Genomic DNA, 27,145 nt, shown 5'->3' on the forward strand with positions numbered 1-27,145 from the left:
AGGCGCGCCACGTCGTGACGTCAACTGTCGCGCCGGAAGTGTAAGGCCGGGCAGCCCAGCTGAAGGCAGTAAGCTGGCCTCTCCGTTGCAGGATAGTTCTGGGATATCGGGGCAAAGGGGCGTGAGAAGGCCCGGAGGCGAAGTCGAAGAGAAGCAACTGCGCCCTGGAGAAGAGAAGCTCGCCCATTCCCGACTGGGAGCCAGCTTTCAGTGAAGATGGCAGGGCCAGAACTGTTGCTTGACTCTAACATCCGCCTCTGGGTGGTTCTACCCATCGTTATCATCACTTTCTTCGTAGGCATGATCCGCCACTACGTGTCCATCCTGCTGCAGAGCGACAAGAAGCTCACCCAGGAACAAGTATCTGACAGGTCAGCCCCCTCCCTTCTCCTGCCTACCTCACACCGCCGTGACCTTGGGCAAGAAAGTGCAGGAGTTGTGTCAATTTGCCTAGGTTCACGTCGCGTCCGCACTGGCAGGGTGACCTTACCCGTTATCTCTGTTTCACTTTTGTCCTCTGTGAAATGGGGATGATAACAGTACCTGCTTCATAGACAGGTAGGAATCAAATTAGATGATGTCTGTAAAGCCCTTAGCACAGGATCTAGGACGTATTGAGTTTTGAAAAAAACGGTGCTGTTAATCCTTTACGTTAGTCGCCAACCTTCGGTGGGTTTACCTATGAACTATCCCATCCTACCCTTCGTTGAGAAGAGTGCCAGGTGCGTTACTGCTTTTAGTCTTTGTAACATCCAGTCAAGTGAGTGTGATAATCTGCATTCTACCAAATTACTGTACCAGGAGTCGGACCTGGGGGGGACTGTCAGCTGAGATGCTAAGTACCAAAGCTCTTTGCAATCTGTAAAACTGCTGTTAGAGATGTAAGGAATTGTAGTTATCATTTCCCCCCTAGAGTAGAGGCAACTTCCTCACATATTTCATTGCAGTATTTATTTATTTATCTACATATTTACTTATTTTTGAGACAGAGTTTCGCTCTCGTGGCCCGGGCTGGAGTGCAGTGGCGTTATCTCAGCTCGCTGCAACCTTCGCCTCCCAGGTTCAAGCGATTCTCCTGCCTCAGCCTCCCAAGTAGCTGGGATTACAGGCCCACACCACTACACCCGACTAATTTTTGTATTTTTTGTAGAGACAGGGTTTCACCATCTTGGCCAGGCTGTTCTCGAACTCTTGACCTCAGGTGATCCACCTGCCTTGGCCTCCCAAAGTGCTGGGATTACAGTTGTGAGCCATCACGCCCAGCCCCTCATTGCGATATTTATATACAGAGACAGGAATTTGAGATGATTTTAGATGGTTATCTAGACATGTACCCTTTCATATTAAAGTAATAGTTTTCTCCCAGCTACTTGGGATGCTGAGGCAGAAGGATTGTTGGAGACCAGCCTGGGCAACATAAGGAGACATTGTCTCTTAGAAAAACAAGCAATTGGGGGAGGGAGGAGGGATTGCATTGGGAGTTATACCTGATGCAAATGACGAGTTGATGGGTGCTGACGAGTTGATGGGTGCAGCATGCCAACATGGCACAAGTATACATATGTAACAAACCTGCACGTTATGCACATGTACCCTAGAACTTAAAGTATAATAAAAAATAAAAAAAATAAATGTAGTATAACTAAAAAAAAAAGAAAAAGAAAAACAAGCAATTAGTCAGTTCTGATTACGTTCAGAAACCATCTCAGGTAAGTGCTACTATATCTTTAGCACCCCCCTCTCACATTAATTTCTCGTTTTAATAAAGAGAGTAAGTCTCAGGCTAAGAACTTTCCACAGGTAATAGTATCTAGTTAAAATTTAATAATGTTGTTTTGTTTCTACTGTACTTATTTTAAGTTACTTTCTTTTTTGTGACAATACTGTATTTCCATTTGCTGGTAATTTAAAGATTCCTTTAAAATCATATAGATGGGAAAAAAGTTGATATATAAAAAGTATTAAATATGTAATGATACAAGTGCTAGACAAAAATTCTGACCCATGGCATGAGAATGACTGAAGTTTATTTAGGAAGCACTGCTGTAACATTTCCCAATTATGCCAAGAAGAATAGTAACCATTTACTCTGTCAGGCACTATGCGAAGCACTTGTATTCATTAACTTATTTAAAACTCAAAACAACTCTATGAGGTACATATTGTTGTCTCATTTTATAGAAACTGAAGCTTTAACAAGTTCCATGGTACACATGGTGACATTCAGGACTTCACACCAAGCCTTCTGGTCTTGGGCTTTTTCCACTATACCACAGCGATCACTATCTTTCTGTAGCATTAGTTTTAGAACTGACCAGAGCCGGCACCCCACCCTGGAGTGAACCTTAAGAAGTCAACTTACTGGCTGGGTGTGGTGGTGGCTCACCCCTGTAATCCCAGCACTTTGGGAGGCCGAGGTGGGTGGATCACAAGTTCAGGAGATTGAGAACATCCTGGCTAGGATGTTTCTACTGATAATACAAAAAATTAGCTGGGCGTGGTATGCTGGGCGCCTGTCATCCCAGCTACTCAGGAGACTGAGGTAGTAGAATTACCTTGAACCCAGGAGGCAAGAGCTTGCAGTGAACTGAGATCATGCCACTGCACTCCAGCCTGGATGACAGAGTAAGACTCTGTCTCAAAAAAAAAAAAAAAAAAGTCAACTTACAGCTTGAGTGTGGTGGCTCACGCCTGTAATCCCAATACTTTGAGAGGCCGAGGCAGGCAGATCACGAGGTCAAGAGATCAAGACCATCCTGGCCAACATAGTGAAACCCTGTCTTAACTAAAAATACAAAAATTAGCTGGGCATGCTGGCACGTGCCTGTAGTACCAGCTACTCGGGAGGCTGAGGGAGGAAAATCACTTGAACCCAGGAGGCGGAGGTTGCAGTGAGCCGAGATCACACCACTGCAATCCAGCCTGGCGACAGAGGAAGACTCCATCTCAAAAAAAAAAAAAAAAAAAAAAAAAAAAATTCTATTTATCACAGAAAGAAAGGCTGTAGAAAAATGCAAAGTGGGCCGGGTGCAGTGGCTCACGTCTGTAATACCAGCACTTTGGGAGGCCGAGGCAGGTGGATCACGAGGTCAGGAAATCAAGACCATGCTGGCTAACACGGTGAAACCCAGACTCTACTAAAAACACAAAAAAATTAGCCAGGCATGGTGGCGGGCACCTGTAGTCCCAGCTACTTGGGAAGCTGAGGCAGGAGAATAGCGTGAACCCGGGAGGCGGCCCTTGCAGTGAACCGACATCGCGCCACTGGGTGACAGAGCAAGACTCCGTCTCAAAAAAAAAAAAAAAAAAAAAAAAAAATGCGAAGTGGAGAAAGCTCAGACATTTAGCATTTTTTGGCACATAAATTTTTCTTATTTTAGCCTTACATTAGCGCTAAGGCAGATACTCCTAAATACTTTTTTTTTTGAGACGGAGTCTCGCTCTGTCGCCCAGGCTGGAGTGCAGTGGCCGGATCTCAGCTCACTGCAAGCTCCGCCTCCTGGGTTCACGCCATTCTCCTGCCTCAGCCTCCCGAGTAGCTGGGACTACAGGCGCCCGCCACCTCGCCCGGCTGGTTTTTTGTATTTTTTAGTAGAGACGGGGTTTCACCGTGTTAGCCAGGATGGTCTCGATCTCCTGACCTCGTGATCCACCCGTCTCGGCCTCCCAAAGTGCTGGGATTACAGGCTTGAGCCACCGCGCCCGGCCCCTAAATACATTTTTACAATTGAAGAAAAGGGATCCTGGAAAAGTTAAGTAGTCTTCCCAAAGTAACCAAAGTAGGGAAATATTGTGCCTGTACTTGAACTCAGATCAGTCTCACTCCCAGTTTAAACCCTCTTGAACCATGATTCCTGCTGTTGATTCTTTACCACGATTTTCTGCCCATGGTTCACTATTAGAGCAATGGTTCTGAATTATATCTGATCCAAAGCTCTCTTTTGTAACCCCAAAATGAAATTCACAGTTAGTGTAGTCTGTTTACAATAACTTTTTTTTTTTTTGGAAACCAGTCTCACTCTGTTGCCCAGGTTGGAATGCAGTGGCGCAATCTCGGCTCACTGAAACCTCTGCCTCCCCAGCTGAAGTGATTCTCCTGCCTCAGCCTCTCGAGTATCTGCGATTACAGGCATGTACCACCACGCCTGGCTAATTTTTGTATTTTAGTAGAGACGAGGTGTGAGCCATCACACCCAGCCAAGAACATTTCCTTAAGAAGGAATGTAACAGCCGGGCACAGTGGCACATGCTTGTAATCCCAGCACTTTGGGAGGCTGAGGCGGGCAGATCTTTTAAGGTCAGGGGTTCGAGAGCAGCCTGGCCAACATGGTGAAACCCCATCTCTACTAAAAATACAAAAATTAGCCGGGTGTGGTGGCATGTGCCTGTAATCCCAACTACTCGGGAGGCTGAGGCAGGAGAATCACATAAACCTAAGGACTGGAGATTACAGAGAGCTGAGATCTCGGCACTGTACTCCAGCCTGGGTGACAGGAAGACTCCGTCTCAAAAAAAAAAAAAAATTCCACAGATTACCACACGTACCCCTAGAGGGCAGTACCACCCCCATGAGGAACCAACCACCGCTCTAGAGAAAACTCAATGTCTCGGCTCATAATTGCTGCATCCCTTAAGTGAGGTAGCTGGATTATACCAACTCTTACATGGAGTGGCTCAGCCTCATCAAGTCATCATTTAACTTGGGTAAAATGCTGTACACTCTGAACCAGCCTAAGTCCAAGAAAAAGGTGTGTTTTAGTTGTAAAACTTTTTTTTTTTTAAGAGACAAGTCTTGCTGTGTCCCCCAGGCTGGAGAGCACTGGCGCAGTCAAGGCTTACTGCAACCTCAACATCTCAGGCTCAAGTGATCCTCCCACCTCAGCCTCTCGAGTAGCTGGGACTATAAACGTGTACCACCACGCTCAGCTAATCTTTAAATTTTTTGCAAAGATGGGATCTCCTCTGTTGCCCAAGCTGGTCTCAAACTCCTGGTCTCAAGTGATCCTTCCATCTCGGCCTTCCAAAATGCTGGAATTATAGGCATGCACCACTGTGCCCAGCGGTATAAAACATTTTTCTAAATATGCTATAAATGTCCATTAGCAGCCAGGCACGGTGGCTCACGCCTGTAATTCCAGCACTTTGGGAGGCAGAGGCAGGCAGATCACGAGGTCAAGAGATTGAGGCCATCCTGGCTAATACGGTGAAACCCATCTCTACTAGAAATACAAAAAATTACCCGGGCATGGTGGGATGCGCCAGTAATCCCAGGTACTCGGGAGGCTGAGGCAGGAGAATCGCTTGAACTGGGAGGCAGATGTTGCCGTGAGCCGAGATTGTGCCACTGCACTCCAGCCTAGGCGACATAGCAAGACTATGTCTCAAAAAAAGAACATTTCCATTCGCACCAGGCATGGTGGCTCAAGCCTGTAATCTCAGCACTTTGGGAGACTGAGACAGGCGGATCACATGAGGTCAGGAGTTCGAGATAAGGCTGGCCAGCACGGCGAAACCCCATCTCTACTAAAAATACAAAAAATTAGCTGGGCGTGGTGATGCACGCCTGTAGTCTCAGCTCTCTGCAGGCTGAGGCAGGAGAATCGCTTGAACCCAGAAGGCAGAGGTTTCAGTGAGCCAAGATCATGCCACTGTACTGCAGCCTGGGTGGCAGAGCAAGACGAGACAATGTCTCAAAAAAAAAAAATTTTTTTTTAACAGGTTTTAAGCGAAAGCTGTAAAATACATGAATAAAATATATTAGACTAGGTTTGGGGATAGAGTATGTGTAAAAAATGGTTCTCAGACTTGACAAATATTCTACTGACTTTTTGGAAAGGAAGAAACATAGATTCTTCAGAATGTCGAACCCTGGTTTGAGAAGTACTGATTTTAAAGCTTTATTCTAAGAAAATATATTTCAGGCCTGGTGCAATGGCTCATATCTATAATCCCAGCACTTTGGGAGGCTGAGATGGGAGGATCCCTTGAGCCCAGGAATTTGAGACCAACCTGGCAACATAGTAAAACCCTGTTTCTGCAAAAAACAAAATAAATAGAAGATGTTCTTCAGTTGCAAATTACAAAGTTTTATCTTTATAACAGTACAGAGACTTATTTTTAGATATTCATGAAATAAAAATACAAAATTAAAAATTTCTTGTAGAATTTTCTAACTTCAGAGAACATAGCTATGGATCTCAGCTTAAGAAAGCAAGTGTTTAGAAAATACAGGATAATTTACGATTGCTTATTTAGATCTTGAAATACATCAGGGTCATGATACTGAACTTCATTTCTACATAATTGTTCAGCAGTGTAAATGTGGGAGATCTAGATGAATTCCTCTTGATTACACTGCCTGGGAAAGTCTTGAGTTATCGTAGACTGAACAAGTGTTTTCCATTTGTTTTTCTGGAGACGGGGTCTTGCTTTGTCACCCAGGCTGGACCAAAGAGGTCGAGGCTGCAGTGATTGAGGCTGCAATCACGGTGGTGCGATCATGGCTCACTTCAGCCTCGATCTCCCGGGCTCAAGTGATCCTCCCACCTCAGCCTCCCGAGTAGCTGGGACTACAGGCACATGCCACTGCACCTGGCTAATGTTTAAATTTTTTGTAGAGACAGTGGTCTCATTATGCTGCCTAGGCTGGTCTCGAACTCCAGGGCTCAAGCGATCCTCCCGCCTCAGCCTCCCGAAGTATTGAGATTACAGGCGAGAGCCACCACATCTGGCTGTGAACAAGGTTTTTTGATGGCCTACCATGTGCCTTGTACTCTGCCGCATGCTATGGGGTACAGTATAAGACAAGGTCACAACCCTGCTCTCAGAGTTTCTGTTCAAGTGATAAAATATGCAAAGGGAAAAATAATAGACATTGTTAATCTAGTGCTTAGGATGTGCCAGGTAGAGTCATATAAGATCATATATATGGAAGAACTAGCCTAAAATTCTCCACTTGGCTGGGTGTGGTGGCTCACACCTGTAATCCCAGCACTTTGGGAGGCTGAGGCAGATGGATCACTGGAGTCCAAGAGTTAGAGACCAGCCTGGGCAACATAGTGAGACCCCGTCTCTACAAAAAAAAAAAAAACACAAAAGTTTGGCAGGTGTCATGGTGTGTGCTTGTAGCCCTAGCTACCCAGGAAGCTAAGATGGGAGGATCACTTGAGCCCCAGAGGTCAAGGTTGTCATGAGCCAAGATTGTACCATTGCACTCCAGCCTGGACAACAAAGTAAGACCCTGTCTCAAAAAACAAAAAATCCTTCATTAGTTTCCTTTTGCTCTTAAGACAATGATCAAAATACAGTGGGACTTGTCTGGGCATGGTTTTTCATGCCTGTAATCCTAGCACTTTGAGAGGCCGAGGCAGGCAGATCATCTGATGTGAGGAATTCGAGACCAGCCTGGCCAACATGGTGAAACCCCATCTCTACTAAAAATACGTGAATTAGCCGGGTGTGGTGGCGTGTGCCTGTAACCCCAGCTACTTGGGAGGATGAGGCAGGAGAATCACTTGAACTTGGGAGGCAGAGGTTGCACTGAGCTGGGATTGCGCCATTGCAGTTCAGCCTGGGAGACAGAGTGAGATTCCATCTCAAAAAAAAAAAAAAAAAAAAATACAGTGGGACCAGTGTGGCTCTTGCACACCTCTGAAGTCTTGTTTTCACATTTTCTGTAGTTCTCCTTCTTCCAGCCATATGGCCTTTGCTCAGGTCCTCAGAGGCAGAGTGTTTACTTCTATGAGGCTTTTGCCCATTTTGTTTACACCAGCACTTTGCCAAAGGTAATCCTCACTCATCCCGGAGAGTCCAGCTTAATCCTACATCCTCAGCAAACCCATCTCTCAGACCTTGACTTCCCAGACTCCATCACCTCCCGCTTATGCACTCCTCCAGTACCATCCATCTCTCTTCCTAGGACATGATAATCGAATTTCACATTTATTCTTCTGGTTATTTGGTTAATGTTTTTTTCCCTCACTAGAGTTTGACCATCGTAAGATATGTGTATTTTGATCACCGTTCTTCAGGTCACCTGGCACTTAGAAGTTCAAGAAATATTTATTCAATGAAAGAATAAATCTACCCTTGTACAGAATAGAGACTTAGGGAATTTAAGTGACTTGGCCCAAGATCACATGGCTAATAAGTGGCAGAGATGGGACTGAACCCACGTGTTCAACTCCAGAGCTTAAGTTTTTACCCATTACTCTAGACCCAGTGCTTCTTAGACTGTCAATGGTGAAGGGCCGGTTTTGGGGTTTTTTGTTTTTTTAAATTTCTAATCTCTTGTAGGCTGATACTTTTGTAAAATATTTTGATCATGTATTTGGATGTTGTGACAATGTCAAATTATTATAAAAGTCTCTAAATCCTTTCTCTCAATGTCTGTGCTTATCACAGACCAGCATTGGGACACTGACCACACTTTGAGTATCTTTAGCAGCCAGGGAGCAGAATGTATTACATGTTGCCTCTGTAGCCCTGTAGATGAAGTAGAGAACTGTACAGCATAATGAGCTCACGAGGAAAGTGGAGAGAATTCCATGAGGGCCCCAAGCATTGGGAAAAGCTTCGTGGAGGTGCTGAGGCTTGAAGAAGGTGTTAAGGCATGATGGAGTAGAACTTGGAAAGGAAAGGGCACTGGAACATTCCCAGCATGTGGAGAAGCTAGAATATGTGTATTGTAACAAGGGAGACCTCAGTGGTACTGACTGCTTAGAACAAGTGGTTTGTATTGAGTAGACAGAAAAAGCCAAGCACAGTTTTTTTGTTTGTTTGTTTGTTTGTTTGTTTTTTGAGATGGAGTCCCGCCCCAGGCTGGAGTACAATGGCGTCGACTACGCTCACTGCAACCCCCCCATCTTCCAGGTTCAAGTGATTCTCCTGCCTCAGCCTCCCGAGTAGCTGGGATTACAGGCACAGACCAGCACACTTGGCTAATTTTTGTATTTTTAGTAGAGACAGGGTTTCACCATGTTGGCAAGGCTGCTCTCAAACTCCTGACCTCGTGATCCGCCTGTCTCGTCCTCCCAAAGTGCTGGGGATCATAGATGAGAGCCACCGTGCCCAGCCCCTACCAAGCACAGGTTTTATTATGTTCATTTCTGTCCATAATTTTTTTTCACGTTTCAAGAAGATTTCCATTACTTTAAGGGCCTTTTCCTCTTTTCCTCCTTTAATGAACTTTTCAGTACCTAGAAAAAATTAATATTTTGATCTCTGTTTTATTTGTCATTTGCGTCTTAGCAACACCCATTTGTTGCATAACACGGTATTCTGTGTTTTTTTTTTTGGAAGCAGGGTCTTAACTGTTGCCCAGGCGAGAGAGCAGTGGCGCCATCTCAGCTCATTGCAACCTCTGCCTCTCGGGCTCAGGTGAGCCTTCTACCTCAGCCTCCTGAGTAGCTGGGACTACAGGCACGTGCCACCAGCCTGGCTAATTTTTGTATTTTTTTTTTTTTTTTTTTTTTTTTTTTAGAGACAGAGTCTTGCTTTGTTGCCCAGGCTGGTCTCACACTCCTGGGCTTAAGTGATCCACCTGCCTTTGCCTTCCAAAGTGCTGAGATTAGAGGTGTGAGCCACCACACCCGGCCTAGCACAATATTTGATGATGAACTACGGCTCTAATAGTTAATTTAAGTTCCCCTAGTAATTTCATTTATTTATTCAATAAATGTTTGCTGAGAGCTTTCTAACAGTCTGACTCCTGGGTAGGATTTCTATTTGTCCATCAGATAGCAACCCTCTCAAGGCCTGTTCTCATTTCTCTGTAGGTAATAAGAAATTCCTTCTCTTATCCTCACTCTTCTCCCTTTCTCCTGACCCCAGATCTCCTGAGCAGTGTCCAACTATTCTTTTCACTTAGAGAAGGCGTCTTCCTAGCTTATTATCAAATAAGCAAAAGCTGGATGTAATGTCCCAAATGTACCTTCCTCTGAAATATTTATTTGTTCAGAAACATAGTCACTTCTGAAAAATACTTTTCTGAAAACCTAACTGTTAGGTTAAATATGTTTACGGTGGTTTCAAAGATACTTGTATTTTGGAAAGTTTCCACACAGAGCTGTTACCAAATAGGCCCTCTCTTGTGTTTAAATAGTTCTTCTACTTGACTCTCCGATTTTCTTCTAGTGTTTCACTTTTAAAAATCTCATTGTGTTGGTTGTATTTTTCAGTCAAGTCCTAATTCGAAGCAGAGTCCTCAGGGAAAATGGAAAATACATTCCCAAACAGGTACTCATTTATCTTTTATTAAAAAGCTCCACGATTCACTGTTGGGCAGTAGATATCTGAATGTTTTATAAGGGGACTTTGGGGAAAGCTGAAGGTTGGCAATTTAGTAATTAAGCTGTGGCCTGATGGTGTTTGCTGTCATGGTGACCTCACCTTTCTTAGGAAATTGTTTTTAAATGTGACTCAGCTAAAGTGTCTAAAGTGTCAGGTCGCCTGCCAAGTAGGCTGACAGCTCTAAGCAGAACAGCATATCCTAAAGGTCTTCTGACTAAGTCCCTGGGGAGTAATTTGACAATCTGCTGTGTCATAGTTCTAAGACCTAAAATGCTTTTTTTTTTTTTTTTAACTAGTCTTTCTTGACACGAAAATATTACTTCAACAACCCAGAGGATGGATTTTTCAAAAAAACTAAACGGAAGGTAGTGCCACCTTCTCCTATGACTGGTATGTTTATTCCTTTCACTCATCTTTAAGGAAGATTTTTAACATAGGTCATTGAGTGGGGTGGGGTGGGTGTGGGAGAGGGCAGGGAGGGTGTCATTTTGTTTAAATGTTAAATTGCAGAATATAGTAATCTTAGACCTTGGAAATCATCTAATACAGGGATCTGTGGAAGTGGAATTCTCTTTTTCAGTTAGATTTTCTGAGAACCCTAATGTATAAAGTGGATTAAAAAAAAAATAGTTCTCAGCTGATGGAGTGGGGAGGCCAGAGCTGTTGTCCCTGGGTCTCTCCTTACTGATGTTCTCAGGACCCAGGGTTCTAGGGAGCACAGTTGGAAAAGCTTTCCAGCCTGGCTCTCACCCAGTGCCTGGATCCCCTTCCGACAGATGGCTGCCCAGCTTCTGCCTAAATGAGGAAGAGTGCACTACTTCCGAGACATGCAATTTTGTTGTTAGATGTGATTGTTTGGTCTATCCTACAGTTTTGGCTCTAACATTTTCTACTTCCACTGATCCCAGTCGTGAAAAATACAGCATGTTAAAAGTAAAACAGGCCGGGGGCTGGGCGCGGTGGCTCAAGCCTGTAATCCCAGCACTTTGGGAGGCCGAGACAGGCGGATCACGAGGTCAGGAGATCGAGACTAGCCTGGCTAACACGGTGAAACCCCGTCTCTACTAAAAAAATACAAAAAACTAGCCGGGTGAGGTGGCGGGCGCCTGTAGTCCAAGCTACTGGGGAGGCTGAGGCAGGAGAATGGCGTAGACCCGGGAGGCGGAGCTTGCAGTGAGCTGAGATCCGGCCACTGCACTCCAGCCTGGGCGACAGAGCGAGACTCCGTCTCAAAAAAAAAAAAAAAAGTAAAACAGGCCAAGTATGGTGGCTCATGCCTGTAATCCTTGCATTTTGGGAGGCCGAGGCAGGCAGATTGCCTGAGGTCAGGAGTTCAAGACCAGCCTGGTTTACATGGTGAAATGCCGTCTCTACTAAAAATATAAAAGTTAGCCTGGCATGGTGACAGGTGCCTGTAGTCCCAGCTACTTCGCAGGCTGAGTCAGGAGAATTGCTTGAACCCGGGAGGTGGAGGTTGCAGTGAGCTGAAGTCCCATCACTGCACTCCAGCCTGGGCGACAGAGCAAGACTCTGTCTCCAAAAAATAAAAATAAAGGAAAACAAAGTAATTTGTTGTTTTGTGTTGACTCTCCTCTCATTTTAGTACTATTCACTTCTTTAGGTGAGACAGCCAGCTATTTTAAACCCATAGGGAAGGTATTATAGTTTTTTTTTTAAGAGTGACTAAGGTTGTATGGAGTTCATTTTTTAACAAGTTTTTAAGAAAATTTACAAGAAACAAAAGACCATTAAATATATGAGAAATTACTTGACGTCACTAATAATCCATGGAATACCAATTAAAACAAGGTATCTTTTTTTTTTTTTTTTTTGAGATGGGAGTCTCACTTTCTCATCCAGGCTGGAGTGCAGTGGTGGCGATCTCAGCTCAATGCAGGCTCTGCCTCCTGGGTTCACGCCATTCTCCTACCTCAGCCTCTCAAGTAGCTGAGATTACAGGTGCCCGCCACCACACTCGGCTAATTTTTTTGTATTTTTAATAGAGATGGGGTTTCACCATGTTAGCCAGGATGGTCTTGATCTCCTGACCTCGTGATCCACCTGCCTTGGCCTCCCAAAGTGCTGGGATTACAGATGTGAGCCACCGTGCCCGGCCAAGATATCCATTTTTTTTTTAGCCCCGTAAGCTGTCAAAAGATTGAAAAGATTGAGCCGGGCGCGGTGGCTCACGCCTGTAATCCCAGCACTTTGGGAGGCCGAGACGGGTGGATCACAAGGTCAGGAGATCGAGACCACGGTGAAACCCCGTCTCTGCTAAAAATACAAAAAATTAGCTGGGTGTGGCGGCGGGCACCTGTAGTCCCAGCTACTCAGGAGGCTGAGGCAGGAGAATGGCGTGTACCCGGGAGGCGGAGCTTGCAGTGAGCCGAGATCGCGCCACTGCACTCCAGCCTGGGGGACAGAGCAAGACTCCGTCTCAAAAAAAAGAAAAAAAAAAAAGGATTGAAAAGATTGGCAGGATCCACTATTGTCAATGTCGAGGAAGTTAGACCCCCTCACCATTGGCGGGAGTGGCGAGAGGTGGGGCTTTGCTGATAGTCTGACAATATCTATCAATTTTAAATGTACAAATCCTTGGACCTAGAAATTCTAAGAAGTTCTCTTACAGAAACACATAAACATGCAGATGTATGTGCAAGATAATTGTCGGCAGCATCATTTATCATTTATTGTCAAAAACAGTGGAAACAATCCATAGGTCTACTCAAAAGTGATTGGTGTGACCACACCGTGGAATCCTATGCAGACGTTAAAAATATTGAGACTGGGTACGGTGACTGACACCTGTAATCCCAGCACTTTGGGAGGCCGAGGCAGGCAGATCACTTGAGGTCAGTCAGGAATTCAAGACCAGCCTGATCTGGTGAAACCCCGTCTCTACTAAAAATACAGAATTAACTGGGCATGGTGGTGTGTGCCTGTAATCCCAGCTAGTTAGGAGACTGAGGCAAGAGAATCACTTGAACCTGGGAGGCAGAGGTTGCAGTGAGCTGAGATCATGCCACTGCACTGCAGCCTGGGCGATAGAGTGAGACTATGTCTCAAAAAACAAAACAAAACAAACAAACAAAAATGCCCAGCACAGTGGCTCACGCCTGTAATCTCAGCACTTTGGGAGGCCAAAGCGGGCAGATCACGAGGTCAGGAGATCGACACCATCCTGGCTAACATGGTGAAGCCCCATCTCTACTAAAAATACGAAAAATTAGCTGGGCGTGGTGGTGGACGCCTGTAGTCCCAGCTACTTGGGAGGCTGAGGCAGGAGAATGGCATGAAACCGTGAGGCGGAGTTTGCAGTGAGCTGAGATCGTGCCACTGCACTCCAGCCTGGGCAAGAGAGCAAGACTCCATCTCAAAAAAAAAAAAAAAAAAAAAGGAAATATTGAGAGGGAGCTATTCAGTGTGGAAATATCATACACAATATATTACTAATAGTAAGCATAGTAGTATAGTATCTCTGTTTTGTGTGTGTGTGTATATATATACACACACACATATACATAAAATTTGTAATGTGTGTATGTAGAGAGAAAGATGGAAGGATATACAACAAATAGTTAAGTGTTTAGAGAATGGGCTTAAAAGAACTGTCTACATCATACATTTTTATGTCATTTGATTTTTTTTTACAATAAACTTATTTTAATTATCAAGTATGTTAAAAATTTACAGAAAATTGGGGCCAGGCGCAGTGGCTCACGCCTGTAATCCCAGCACTTTTGGGAGGCTGAGGTGGGTGGATCACGAGGTCAGGAGATTGAGACCATCCTGGCTAACATGGTGAAACTCTGTCTCTACTAAAAATACAAAAAATTAGCCGGGCGTGGTGGCAGGTGCCTATAGTCCCATCTACTCGGGAGGCTGAGGCAGGAGAATGACGTGAACCCAGGAGGCAGAGCTCGCAGTGAGCTGAGATTGCGCCACTGCACTCCAACCTGGGCCCCAGAGCGAGACTCTGTCTCAAAAAAAAAAAAAAAAATTTTTACAGAAAATCAGGAGGAAGTCCCTGGCAACAGAGGTAAAACTTAGTGGGTTTCTTGTTTGTGCTTTTGTCTTAGATCCTACTATGCTGACAGACATGATGAAAGGGAATGTAACAAATGTCCTCCCTATGATTCTTATTGGTGGATGGATCAACATGACATTCTCGGGCTTTGTCACAAGTAAGTTACAGACCCAGCCGACTTCATGTTACCCAGAGAGATTCAAGTGCTACTGAGACACTAATATCATAGGTCGTATGTTTTCTTGTGTAAACTGATAATAGTCTTTGAACAAAAAATTTACTATGTGATGACTTTTATGACTTTTGCCCAAAAGTGATCCTCAGTTCATGATGTGGATACTTTTTAGCCAGATTAGATTCAAGCAAGTGACTTGCTAGCTTGCTTCCAAAACTAATATGGTATTCTAGTTGAGCAGGATAAAGGGAAGCATATTTCTATTTTGACTTCATTTGCTAGGTGTTAGGGTGAGTTTTCTATTTGTTTATAAGTTGATTTGATTTTAATCAATTTGGTTTCTTAGTAACATAGTTCTATGCTTATATATTCCACTTAGAGCTTAACAGATTGGTGCAAATTTTTTCCAAATTTCAGGTCACAGCTCAGTTTGAGTCCCTGCTTCCTCAGTAAGCTAGAAGCAAGTATTATTGAGGGAAACTAGAGCAGAGTGGCATTTTGACTGTCTTTTCTTCAGAAATTGCCACAGATTTTCTTGTGGAAGTCGTTTTCCAAAAGCTATGTGGCATAGAGTTCCCACCTCCTCTGGGAAAGATTCACACTTATTCTAAAAATAAAACAGCTCAGAGTGGTTGTGAACTTTTTCTTCTCTGCAGCCAAGGTCCCATTTCCACTGACCCTCCGTTTTAAGCCTATGTTACAGCAAGGAATCGAGCTACTCACATTAGATGCATCCTGGTAAGAACTTTCTTCTGTTTAATAAAAATACAAACCACACTTTGGGAGGCCAGGGTGGGAGGATCACTTGAGCCCAGGAGTTTGAGACCAGCCTGGGCAACAGAGTAAGACCCTGTCTCAAAAAAACGAAAACAGGCGGGGTGCAGTAGCTCACACCTGTAATCCCAGCACTTTGGGAGGCTGAGGCGGGCAGATCACAGGTCAAATCGAGACCATCCTGGCTAACACGGTGAAACCCCATCTCTACTAAAAATACAAAAAATTAGCCAGGCGTGGTGGTGGGTTCCTGTAGTCCCAGCTACTTGGGAGCTGAGGCAGGAGAATGGCGTGAATCCGGAAGGCGGAGCTTGCAGTGGGAGGAGCTTACAGTGAGGGGAGATCGCGCCACTGCACTCCAGCCTGGGCCACAGAGTGAGACTCTGTCTGAAAAGAAAAAAAAAAACGTAAACAAAAATCACACAAACCAAAATCTAAAACCAGTGCCCCTTAAAGATGAGGATTTCTGGCTGGGTGTAGTGGCTCACACCTGTAATCCCAGCACTTTGGGAGTCTGAGGCGGGCGGATCACAAGGTCAGATCGAGACCATCCTGGCTAACAGGGTGAAACCCCGTCACTATGAAAAATACAAAAAGTTAGCCGGGTGTGGTGACTGGTGCCTGTAGTCCCAGCTACTCAGGAGGCTGAGGCAGGAGAATGGCATGAACCCAGGAGGTGGAGCTTGCAGTGAGCTGAGATCACGTCACTGCACTCCAGCCTGTTCGACAGAATGAGACTCTGTCTCAAACCAAAAAAAAAAGATGAGGAGTTCTAATTTGCATACTTCATTGGAATCGGTTTTTAAAAGGTTTTTTTTTTTTTTTTTTCCAAGACTGTGTCTCACTCTGTCACCCAGCCTGGAGTGCAGTGGTTCTATATCACTGCAACCTCCCCCTCCTGGGTTCTAGTGATTCTTCTGCCTCAGCCTCCCGAGTACCTGGGATTACAGGCGTGCACCACCACATCCGGGTAATTTTTGTATTTTTCTTGAGGACGGGGGTTTCACCATGTTGGCCAGGTTGGTCTCAAACTACTGACCTCAAGTAATCCATCTGCCTCGGCCTCCCATAGTGCTGGGATTACAGGCATGAGCCACCACGCCTGGCCAAAAGTTTTTTTGTTTTTTTTTCATTGAAACTCCACTCAAAATGCCATGGGTGGTTTATGGCAACTTTTACATGAGTCTAGCAAAAGGAAAGAACGTGTCACCTCTTTTCTGTCACAATTGGGGGCTTAAAACTGCAGGAGTGGATGTATCAACCCCCAGAAAGTTAAAAGTTTAAGCCAGGAGTTCTGGCCATGCAATCATTTTTAGTAATACCTGGAGCTTATGAGAGTGGAAGTTTGTATTATTTTTTTTTCCAAAGTACATTACTATTAATGATAATAGTTTTCATTAGTTCTAGTCACTGTGCTTAGCATTTTCCGTATTTTACCCTCATAGCAACCTATGAAACCTATGTAGGAATTGACATTTGACAATAGTCTGTCCAAATCCAGCACCCATGTGTTATTTACCACTCTTTATAATTTTTAAAAAGAGATTTCTCCTTCTGAATACCACTGTTTTTTGTGTGTGTGGTTTTTTTTTGTTTTGTTTTTGAATGGCAGAATAAAACAACTTAAAATCTGAAAAGCTCTTAGAAAATACTGCTACAGTATCTGGAACCTAGTAAGGCTGCTTCACGTGGCCTCTCCAGACTCTTGCCTGTGGCTTCCCAAAGACTGGCATAAAACAGAGAAAAAGAATAATGGACAAAATGGGGATTACTAGTGGTAATCTTGACTACTTGGTTTGAGCAGAGCCCTCTAGGATGTGTGGGAGGAGCAGGACAGGCTAGAGGCTGGGAAGTCTGGGCCATGCACAATTCTGCTAGAGAAGAAAAGCTGTACATTATATGAGTAGCATGAGTCTATTCAGCTTTTACCTTCTGGTCTCCTTGGGCTAAACGAAAACTTCATGGGTTGGAAAGAAGCTTATTTATCTTTTCTCAGCATCCAGAGAAGCATGTGACTAAAATTATATCATGGACAGAAGGGAGACTGGAACCCCAGTGTACAGTTACCACTGTGGTGAGATCAGCAACATTGTATTCAGACAGGCCATTTACTTACCTGCAGCCTATGGAGTAACCAGAGTAGACTCTTGCCCTTATGTGACCCACTTCTTGGAATGACTATGGATCTTTCCGTTTATCATTTTCCATACTCACTTTTGGTTTTAGCTTTTATTATATGCAAGCCTATTTATTTTATGGAGATTCAGTAGGAAACATAAGCTAAAGGAAGCCTCAGTGATATAGTTCAAAACTTGGAATGGCTCTCCCAGTAGCTATAGTCCTCGGTACTATATTTCCTGAAATCCACATCTCATCCCTTCTTGTAAGTATGGAACATACCCAATGGCTCACGCCTGTAATCCTAGCACTTTGGGAAGCTGAGATGGGCAGATCACTTGAGGTCAGGAGTTCAACATCAGCTTGGCCAACATGGTGAGACCCCGTCTCTACTAAAAATACAAAAATTAGCCAGGCATGGTGGTGTGTGCCTGTAGTCCAAGCTACTCAGGAGGTCGAGGCAGGAGAATCTCTTGAACCCTGGTGGCAGAGGTTGCAGTGAGCCGAGATTGCGCCACTGCACTCCAGCCTGGGTGACACAGCGAGACTGCGTCTCAAAAACAAAAAGTATGGAACACACCAACACTTGTGATTTCCTCTCGGGAATGGAATTCAGAATGGGAGTCATCTTTGGATTTTTTTAAATATAGTTCTGTATTGTTGAGACTGCTTTAACAACTTGTATTTCTTCTGTGGTTGTGCTTTGGATGAATACAGCCCATCCAAGGTGACTTCTTTACAACCACTGAACAACTTTGGGTGGTAGGGAAGTGGGAACTGCATTACTCTCTGATACAATAACTAACCACACCATTTTCCTTTTACTTTGCCAGGGTGAGTTCTGCATCCTGGTACTTCCTCAATGTATTTGGGCTTCGGAGCATTTACTCTCTGATTCTGGGCCAAGATAATGGTAAGAAGCATGTCAGGTTTACTAAGCAAATACTTCCATAGATGAAGCATCCATGTTAGAGCCAGAAAAGTCTTGTAGGTTATGCTGTTTGTTACCATAGTCAAATAAAATGTTTCCTTCCTTCAGTTTCTGAGGTATTCTGAAAGACTTAAAAATTCCAGGGGTCAAACTGAAGATCTCAATTCTCTCTGGCAATGACTGGGACAGTATTTGATTCCCCAGAATCTGATACCATCATGTGAGGGATCCAGCACCAGCAGTGTAAGCCTGTGAACCTAAAGCTTAAAGAAGACCTGGTTTGTCAGTCATTTCATTGACTAGAGCCCTTGCCAGTACTAATCCTTGCTCTCTTGTTTACTGGCTGGGACCTCAGAAAAGTTACTTAACAAGTTACTTAACTTCAAATTCTCTATTTGCTTATCTGTAAATAAGGACTTTATTAGTTAACCTGTGGGGTTATTAGGAACAGATGAGGTAGAATATGCGAACCACTTAGTGAAGTACTTGGCTTACAGCAGTTGCTCAATAACTGGTGCCTGTTATTGTTGAAATTTGAAATGAAGTTTAGAGCTTCTTTTAGTGATCTCTTTTTTGCTGTTACTATCCCCGTGTTTCAGGAGACACAAAGTGACTTTCCTAGAGTCTCATAGCCAGTGGGTGACAGGGCCAGTCGTGAGGCTGTAGTCCAGTTCTCTAATCTGTGTGAAGCCCATTCGTCCCCTTGGGTGCTGGGGTGCTTGCTGAGTCCTGGCACTCATGTAAGTGTGTCTTCTGCTACAGCCGCTGACCAATCACGAATGATGCAGGAGCAGATGACAGGAGCAGCCATGGCCATGCCCGCAGACACAAACAAAGCTTTCAAGGTACACTCTATTCACCATTCAAAGCCGCAGCGATGCTCTGAAAGGTGTTATCAAGAGCTATTTTAAAAATAGCTTCCTTGCAGGGAGTGTTGTGTGGTTCCATCGTTTTAATTTAAACTTAGCAAAAACATAGTTCACATGTCTCTTTTTCCTGAGGCAGAATCATCTATTAAGTAAATTGGAAATTCTTGGTACTTTTACTGGTTTTTAAATGCTCACCAGAATTTAATCCACACTATCAATGATGCCGTAAAATAATCCAATCAGAGGTGCCAGGTAAACATTTAGAATAATTTGAACGTTTTTGAACCCCATAGATATCAGATATAAATTGCATTAAAAAAAATCAATACTGACCGGGCGCGGTGGCTCACGCCTGTAATCCCAACACTTTGGGAGGCTGAGGTGGGTGGATCACGAGGTCAGGGGTTCAAGACCAGGCTGACCAACATGGTGAAACCCCGTCTCTACTAAAAATACAAAAAAAATTAGCTGGGCGTGGTGGCAGGCGCCTATAATCCCAGCTACTCAGGAGGCTGAGGCAGGAGAATTGCTTGAACCCAGGAGGCGGAGGTTGCGATGAGCTGGGATTGCACCACTGCACTCCAGCCTGGGCAGCAGAGCGAGACTCTGTCTCAAAAAAAAAAAAAAAATCAATACTAAGAGGTTTTTCACAAAAAGGTTCTAGAATTTGCATAATTTAGCCTGATTTTTGTGGAACAAAATCTCACTGTGTTTCATGATAAAAACTAGAAAGAGAAGGGAAATTCTGGCCAGGGACAGTGGCTCACACCTGTAATCCCAGCACTCTGGGAGGCCGAGGCGGGCGGGTCACCTGAAGTCAGGAGTTTGGCACCAGCCTGGACAAAATGGTGAAACCCTGTCTGTATTAAAAATACAAAAATGGACCAGGTGTGGTGGCTCATACCTGTAATCCCAGCACTTTGGTAGGCCAAGGCGGGTAGATCATCTGAGTTCAAGAGTTCAAGACCAGCCTGGCCAACATGGTAAAACCCCTTTTCTACTAAAGATACAAAAGAAAATGTGCTGGGCGTGGTGGCAGGCGCCTGTAATCCCAGTTACTTGGGAGGCTGAGACAGGAGAATTGCTTGAACTCAGGAGGCGGAGTTTGCAGTGAGCTGAGATTGCACCATTGCACTCCAGCCTGGGTAACAAGAACAAAACTCCATCTCAAAAAAAAAAAAGAAAGAAACAAAACAAAACAAAAATGAGCTGGGCATGGTGGCATGTGCCTATAATCCCAGCTACCCAGAAGGCTGAGGCAGGAGAATCGCTGGAATCCAGGATGCGGAGGCTGCAGTGAGCTGAGATCGTGCCACTGCACTCCAGCCTGGATGACAGACCAAGATTTTGTCTCAAAAAGAAAAAATAGAGAAGTTTCTCAGCCTGATAAAGGGCATCTATGACAGACCCACAGCTAACATCATACTCAATGGTGAAAGACTGAAAGCTTTCCCTTTAAGATCAAGAACAAGACAAGGATGTCTGTTCTTGCCACTTCTATTCAGCATTGTCCAGGATGTACTAGCCAGGGCAGTTAGGCAAGAAAAAGAAATAAAAAGTCATTCTGATTAGAAAGGAAGTAAAACTATCTCTGTTTGCAAATGGCATGGCGTTGTATACAGATCATGCTAAACAATCCACAAGAAAACTAACAGAGCTAATAAATAAGTTCAATATACAAAAATCAATTGTGTTTCTATATACTGGTAATGAAGAATTGGAAATGAAAGTAAAACAATTTTATTCATAATAGTATCAAAAGGAATAAAATATTTAGAAACAAATCTAACAAAAGAAATAGCCTTGGCCGGGCATGGTGGTTAACACCTGTAATCCCAGCACTTTGGGAGGCTGAGGCGGGCAGATCATGAGATCAATAGATCGAGACCATCCTGGCCAACATGGTGAAACCCCATCTGTACTAAAAATATAAAAATTAGCTGGACATGGTGGCACATGCCTATAGTTCCAGCTACTGGGGAGGCTGAGGCAAGAGAATCACTTGAACCCGGGAGGTGAAGGTTGCAGTGAGCCAAGATCGCACCACTAGACTCCAGCCTGGTGACAGAGCAAGACTTCATCTCAGAAAAAAAAAAAGAAATGACCTTTTGTTAGATTTAAACTGATACGCTGAAAAATTACAAAACATTGCTGAAAGAAATTAAAGACTTAAATAAATGGAAAGATACCCATGTTCATAGATTGGAAGACTTAATTTTTTTTTTTTTTTTTTTTTTTTTTGAGACGGAGTCTCGCTCTGTGGCCCAGGCTGGAGTGCAGTGGCCGGATCTCAGCTCACTGCAAGTTCCGCCTCCCGGGTTTATGCCATTCTCCTGCCTCAGCCTCCTGAGTAGCTGGGACTACAGGCGCCCGCCACCTCGCCCGGCTAGTTTTTTTTTGTATTTTTTAGTAGAGACGGGGTTTCACCGTGTTAGCCAGGCTGGTCTCGATCTCCTGACCTCATGATCCGCCCAGGAAGACTTAATATTATTAAGATGGCAGTACTCTCCAAATTTATCCACAGATTGAACATAATCCCTATCAAAATCTTACCTGCCTTTCTTGCAGAAATTGACAAGCTGCTCCTGAAGTTCATATGGAAATTCAAGGGAATCAAAATAGGCAAAAATGTTGGCAAAATTGGAGAACTTACATGCTGTGGTTTTAAAGCCTATTACAAAGCTGTAGTAATCAAAACTGCGCAGAAATAAAAACTGGCATAAGGAGAGATATAGGTCAATGGAATAAAATGGAAAGTTCAGAAATAAACCCATCTATTTATCATCAATTGACTTTCAAAGAGGGTACCGAGACTATTCAGTGGGAAAGAATAGTGTCCATTCAATGAATGGTGCTGGGAAAAGGATATCTACATGCAAAAGAATGAAGCTGGGCACCTATTTCACACCATGTACAAAAGTTAAGTCTAAATGGTTCAACAGGCATGTGTAGTGCAGAAGAAAAAAAAAATTAGGTTCAAGTTAGCTTAGATGTGATGGTGCATGCCTATAGATGGGGGCACCACTTGAGCTGAGGAGTTTGAGGCTGCAATGAGCTATGATTGTGCCACTGCACACCAACTTGGGTGACAGCAAGACCCTGTCTCAAAAAGAAAAAAGAAATCAAATGGGTCAAAGACCCGAATCTTTAATATTGCATGATATTACTTATATAAAATATTTGGAATAGGAAAATTCACAGAGACAAGGAAGTAGGTTAGAGGTTACTGAGGATGGGATGGGGGCAGTGGGGAGTAGTTGCTTACTGTGCACATTTTCTGTTTAAGAGGACATAAAACTTTGGAAATGATGGTAGACATGGGTACACGTTGTGAATGTCATTAATGCCACTGAATTTTATATCTAAAATGGCTAAAATGGTGTATGTTATGTTACATATATTTTACCACAATAAAAAAATTAAAATTTGGCTGGGCACAGTGGCTTACACCTGTAATCCCAGCACTTTGGGAGGCCGAGACAGGCAGATCATTTGAGGTAAGGAGCTTGAGACCAGCCTGGCCAACATGATGAAATGCCATCTCTACTAAAAATACAAAAATTAGCTGGGTGTGGTGGCGCACCCCTGTAATCCCAGCCACTCAGGAGGCTGAGGCGTGAGAATCACTTGAACCAGGGAGGCAGAGATGGCAGTGAGCGGAGATCACACCATTGCAGATGCAGAGGTTGCAATGAGCCAAGATGGCGCCATTGCACTCCACCCTGGGCTACAGAGTGAGATCACCCTGTCTCAAAAAAATAAACAACTAAAAAACAGTGAGAGGGCTGGGCACGGTGGCTCACGCCTGTAATCCCAGCACTTTCGGAGGCCGAGGTAGGCGGATCACAAGGTCAGGAGTTTGATATCAGCCTGGTCAATATGGTGAAACCCTGTCTCTACTAAAAATACAAAAATTATTGTATTTTTACAATACCACCGGGCGTGGTGGTGGGTGCCTGTAGTCCCAGCTACTCAGGAGGCTGAGGCAGGAGAATCACTTAAACCCGGGAGGTGGAGGTTCCAGTGAGCCGAGCGCGTGCCACTGCACTCCAGCCTGGGTGATAGAGCGAGACTCTGTCTCAAAACAAAACAAAAAAAACCAGTGAGATACCACTTTGTGCCCACTCAGATGGTTATAATAAAAAAAAGATGAACAATAACAAGTGTTGGTGAGGATGTGGAGAAATTGGAACCCTATTGTTGATGATGGTGCAGCCACTTTGGAAAACAGTTTTTCCACCATTCCTCAAACAGTTAAAACATAATTACTGTATGACCCAGCAGTTTTACTCTTAAGTAAATACTCAAGAGAATTGAAAACATATGTCCACACAGAAACTTACGTGAGAATGTGTTCAGAGCTTGATTCATAATAATCAAAAAGTAGACATAACCCAAATACCCATCATCTAATGAAAGGATAAACAATGGAATATTTTTGAATATAATATATGTTGTATATACAGTAGAATATATACAATGGAGTGTTATTCAGCTATAAATAAGAGTGGAATACTGAATCATGTTAAACAGGTAAGAACCTTGAAAGCATGCTAAGTGAAAGAAAATAACAAAAGGCCACATATGCCCAGAATAAGTGAAAAAAGATACGGAAGATAAAGTAGTAGTTGCCAGAGGTTGTGGGAGGTGAATAATGGGAACTGTGTGCTGTTTGGTATGTGGTTTCTTTTTGTTATTAGATAATAACAAAATTATTATTAGATATTATGTAGATATTAGATAGTGGTGGTGGTTGCACAACGAATATATTAAAAATCACTAAATTGTACACATTAAAGGGGTAAATTTTATGACATGTAAATTGTATCTCAAAAACCCACTCATGAGCTAACATTTGTATTTCACATTAGATAACCTTTCTCTATCTATCTATCTGTCTATCTATCTAAGGTCTCACTGTGTCACCCAGGCTGGAGTGCAGTGGTACAATCCTAGCTCACTGCAGCCTCGAGCTCCTGGACTTAAGCATTCCTCCCACCTCAGCCTCAGTACTGGTGCATGAGGAGCCAGTACTACAGGCACACACCACCACACCCAACAAATTTTGTATAGAGATGGGATCTCACTATGTTGCCAACTCCCATCCTCAAGTGATCCTCCTGCCTTGGCCTCCCAAAGTGCTGGGATTACAGGCGTGAGCTACCACACCTTGCAAGGTTTTTTTTTTAAATTTATTTTTAAAGACGAGGTCTTACTATCTCTAGGCTCATCTAAAGATAGGTTGTCCAGGGCAGTCTCAAACTCCTGGACTCAAGCTGTCCTTAGCCTCAGCCTCCAGAGTAGCTGGGACTGTAGATGTATGCCACTGCACCCACCTCATAAAACATTTTTTAGACACTCACTAATTTAAGGCAAAGTAGTCAGATTAATAGAATATTTGAGAAATGTAATTTCTTGGAAAATTCTGCAAATTTATTTCTGCTCAACCTATTACTAGTTTACATCTAAATGATTATATGCCAAAACCGTTTTTTAGTTCACACCATCAAAGTCTTTATTCCAGTGATTAAAAATTACTGGACTTCCACAAACTGTAATGAAGTGCCATTGTGTATCTGGACATAAGGATGGAGTAAGTGTTCTTAGGCCCACTGAAAATACCCCAGTCATTTATGTCAAAGCATTGTGGACCATGCACCATTTAAACCATATGACAAGTTCCTTGATTAAAGAGCTGAGAATCAGCACTAATTTGTCTATTGTACATCCCTCAAGAGTACTGTGGGGCACAAAGGTGCCTAGTGAGCGTAAGCTGATAGACAGGTTAAGTGCTGGGGACTTTGCAGTCAGACCAAAATTTAAATCTCAGCTCCATTAGCTCCTAGTGCCGGTGGCCTTGAACAAATTATTTGACCTCTTAGCTTTAGTTTCCTTATCTATAAATTGAGGGGTGGCACAAAGAGGGGGAGGAGAGGATGCGGGTAGCAGCATTTCCCCTGTAGGATTGAATGAGCTTATACATGTGGATAGCGCACTCCAGCTTTTGGCCTAGAGTAAGTGGTCACTGAAGCCACAGCTGTCAGTAACAATTCCCTCTTCCTGCTGGGTGTTCTCTTCCATTACAGACAGAGTGGGAAGCTTTGGAGCTGACGGATCACCAGTGGGCACTAGATGATGTCGAAGAAGAGCTCATGGCCAAAGACCTCCACTTCGAAGGCATGTTCAAAAAGGAATTACAGACCTCTATTTTTTGAAGACTGAGCAGGGATTAGCTGTGTCAGGAACTTGGTATTGCACTTAACCTTGTAACTTTGTTTGGAGCTGGCACCTCTCAGAATAAAAAGGAGGATGCAAGAGCTGGCAGGCATGCAGCAAGGCTTGTTCTTGTCTGGGCTGGGTTCCCCTTTATGTTTGAAACTAGAGGAAATAGTATGCTGGGCAACTTGTTATTTTTAAAATGTTGTAAATGTTCCTTTTGGTGACTCTAGTAATGAAAGTCAGAGAAAAGGGGAAACTTCAAGCTACTGATAATATATAAAATCTTGGCCGGGCACAGTGGCCCACGCCTGTAATCCCAGTACTTTGGGAGGCTGAGGCGGGTGGATCATGAGGTCAGGAGTTCAAGATCAGCCTGGCCAAGATGGTGAAACCCTGTCTCTACTAAAAATACAAAAAAAATTAGCCGGGCATGGTGGTGGGCACCTGTAATCCCAGCTGCTCAGGAGGCTGAGGCAGAGAATTGCTTAAACCCAGGAGGCGGAGGATGCAGTGAGCTGACATCGCACCACTGCACTCCAGCCTGGGAGACAGAGCAAAACTCCGTCTCAAAAAAAAAAAAAAAAAAAAAATATATATATATATATATATATGTATGTATGTATATATATCTTAGCAGCAGCCCAGTCTTCAGAGGAAGCATTGTTAATTATAGCTAATGATTATGTGCAGTCAGTCTGACATCTGGCCACAGTAAACTCCTGTTTTCTTGGGATCCAAACACCCTGTGTTTTACCATTAGTTTTGTTAGTATTGTTAACTTTCTTTACACAAGTAAACCATTTCCACTACCAAAGGTTTAGAAACTATGGATGAACAAAATGAATCTCCCTGTATTGTTCATTTTGAGCCTACATAGAACAGAGACCAAATATGTCAAAACCTTATTCAAATAAACTCTCTTCAGAGTGAATACCCAGGGCCAGGACAGACTTGGCAAACCTTCTATATCACTTAATTCTGCCCAGCGAAAATCAGTGACCCTGAGGCACTGCCAGATTCTAAAGTGCCTTTGGGATCATCAGAGACCAGCTATAAATAATGCAAAATCTTGATCTGGATGTCAGTATATGAAATCTTATCAAATCCATTGACAAATCGGTGCTATACTGGAATGGCTATTCCTTTGGGCGAAGGACCTCACTTCCCAGTTGCTGGGAACGAAAGAGAATTTACATATTGCTGTAAGAAGAGAGAGACGGCAGTTGTTGGTAGACATGTGGATAAGGGGCCCGAGAATAATTCCGTCTGGATTAAAGGTCCCAGGGAAGTGACAGGGTGCCATTGCTGTACCAAGAGGTGAATATAATTTGCATGTTGAGTGCAGTAATTAAGAACAAATGACTCTTGACTCCACAAATTAAACCATCCTGTTTTCTTTGCCTGTGAAAATGTTGCCTCTGTAAGTCACTAACAACCTTCTGCCGACAGTTAGGACTGTCTATCTTGGACCAGTGCGGGGAGTCTAAGATGAAAGAGATGTGAACCTTGCCCTCAGCTCACAAGAGAGAGACACATAAGAGCTTTTTAAAATTTTTTATTATTTTTTTAGAGATGGTACCTCACTATGTTGCCCAGACTGGTCTTGAACTTGTGAGCTCAAGCCATCCTCCTGCCTCAGCCTCCCGAAGTGCTGGGATTATAGGCATAAGCCACCATGCCTGGCTAAAAGAGACCTTTTTTTGAGGTCACTGAATCTGAGAATCTGGAATCTCTGACCCTGG

General features: G+C 43.7%; 1 protein-coding gene across 1 annotated transcript; it reads left to right on the forward strand.

The window, feature by feature from the left end:
• The first annotated feature begins 21 nt into the window (after positions 1-21).
• On the forward strand, positions 22-25,508 carry EMC3 (ER membrane protein complex subunit 3). Its single transcript, XM_007985202.3, has 8 exons — positions 22-371; positions 10,179-10,236; positions 10,587-10,680; positions 14,370-14,474; positions 15,149-15,230; positions 18,218-18,297; positions 19,078-19,160; positions 25,271-25,508. The coding sequence occupies exons 1-8, from the start codon at positions 217-219 to the stop codon at positions 25,397-25,399; spliced, it is 786 nt and encodes a 261-aa protein (XP_007983393.1). The 5' UTR covers positions 22-216; the 3' UTR covers positions 25,400-25,508.
• The last annotated feature ends 1,637 nt before the right edge of the window (positions 25,509-27,145 follow it).

The sequence above is a fragment of the Chlorocebus sabaeus genome, chromosome 22 (assembly GCF_047675955.1).
Source record: "Chlorocebus sabaeus isolate Y175 chromosome 22, mChlSab1.0.hap1, whole genome shotgun sequence".
Lineage (NCBI taxonomy): Eukaryota > Metazoa > Chordata > Mammalia > Primates > Cercopithecidae > Chlorocebus > Chlorocebus sabaeus.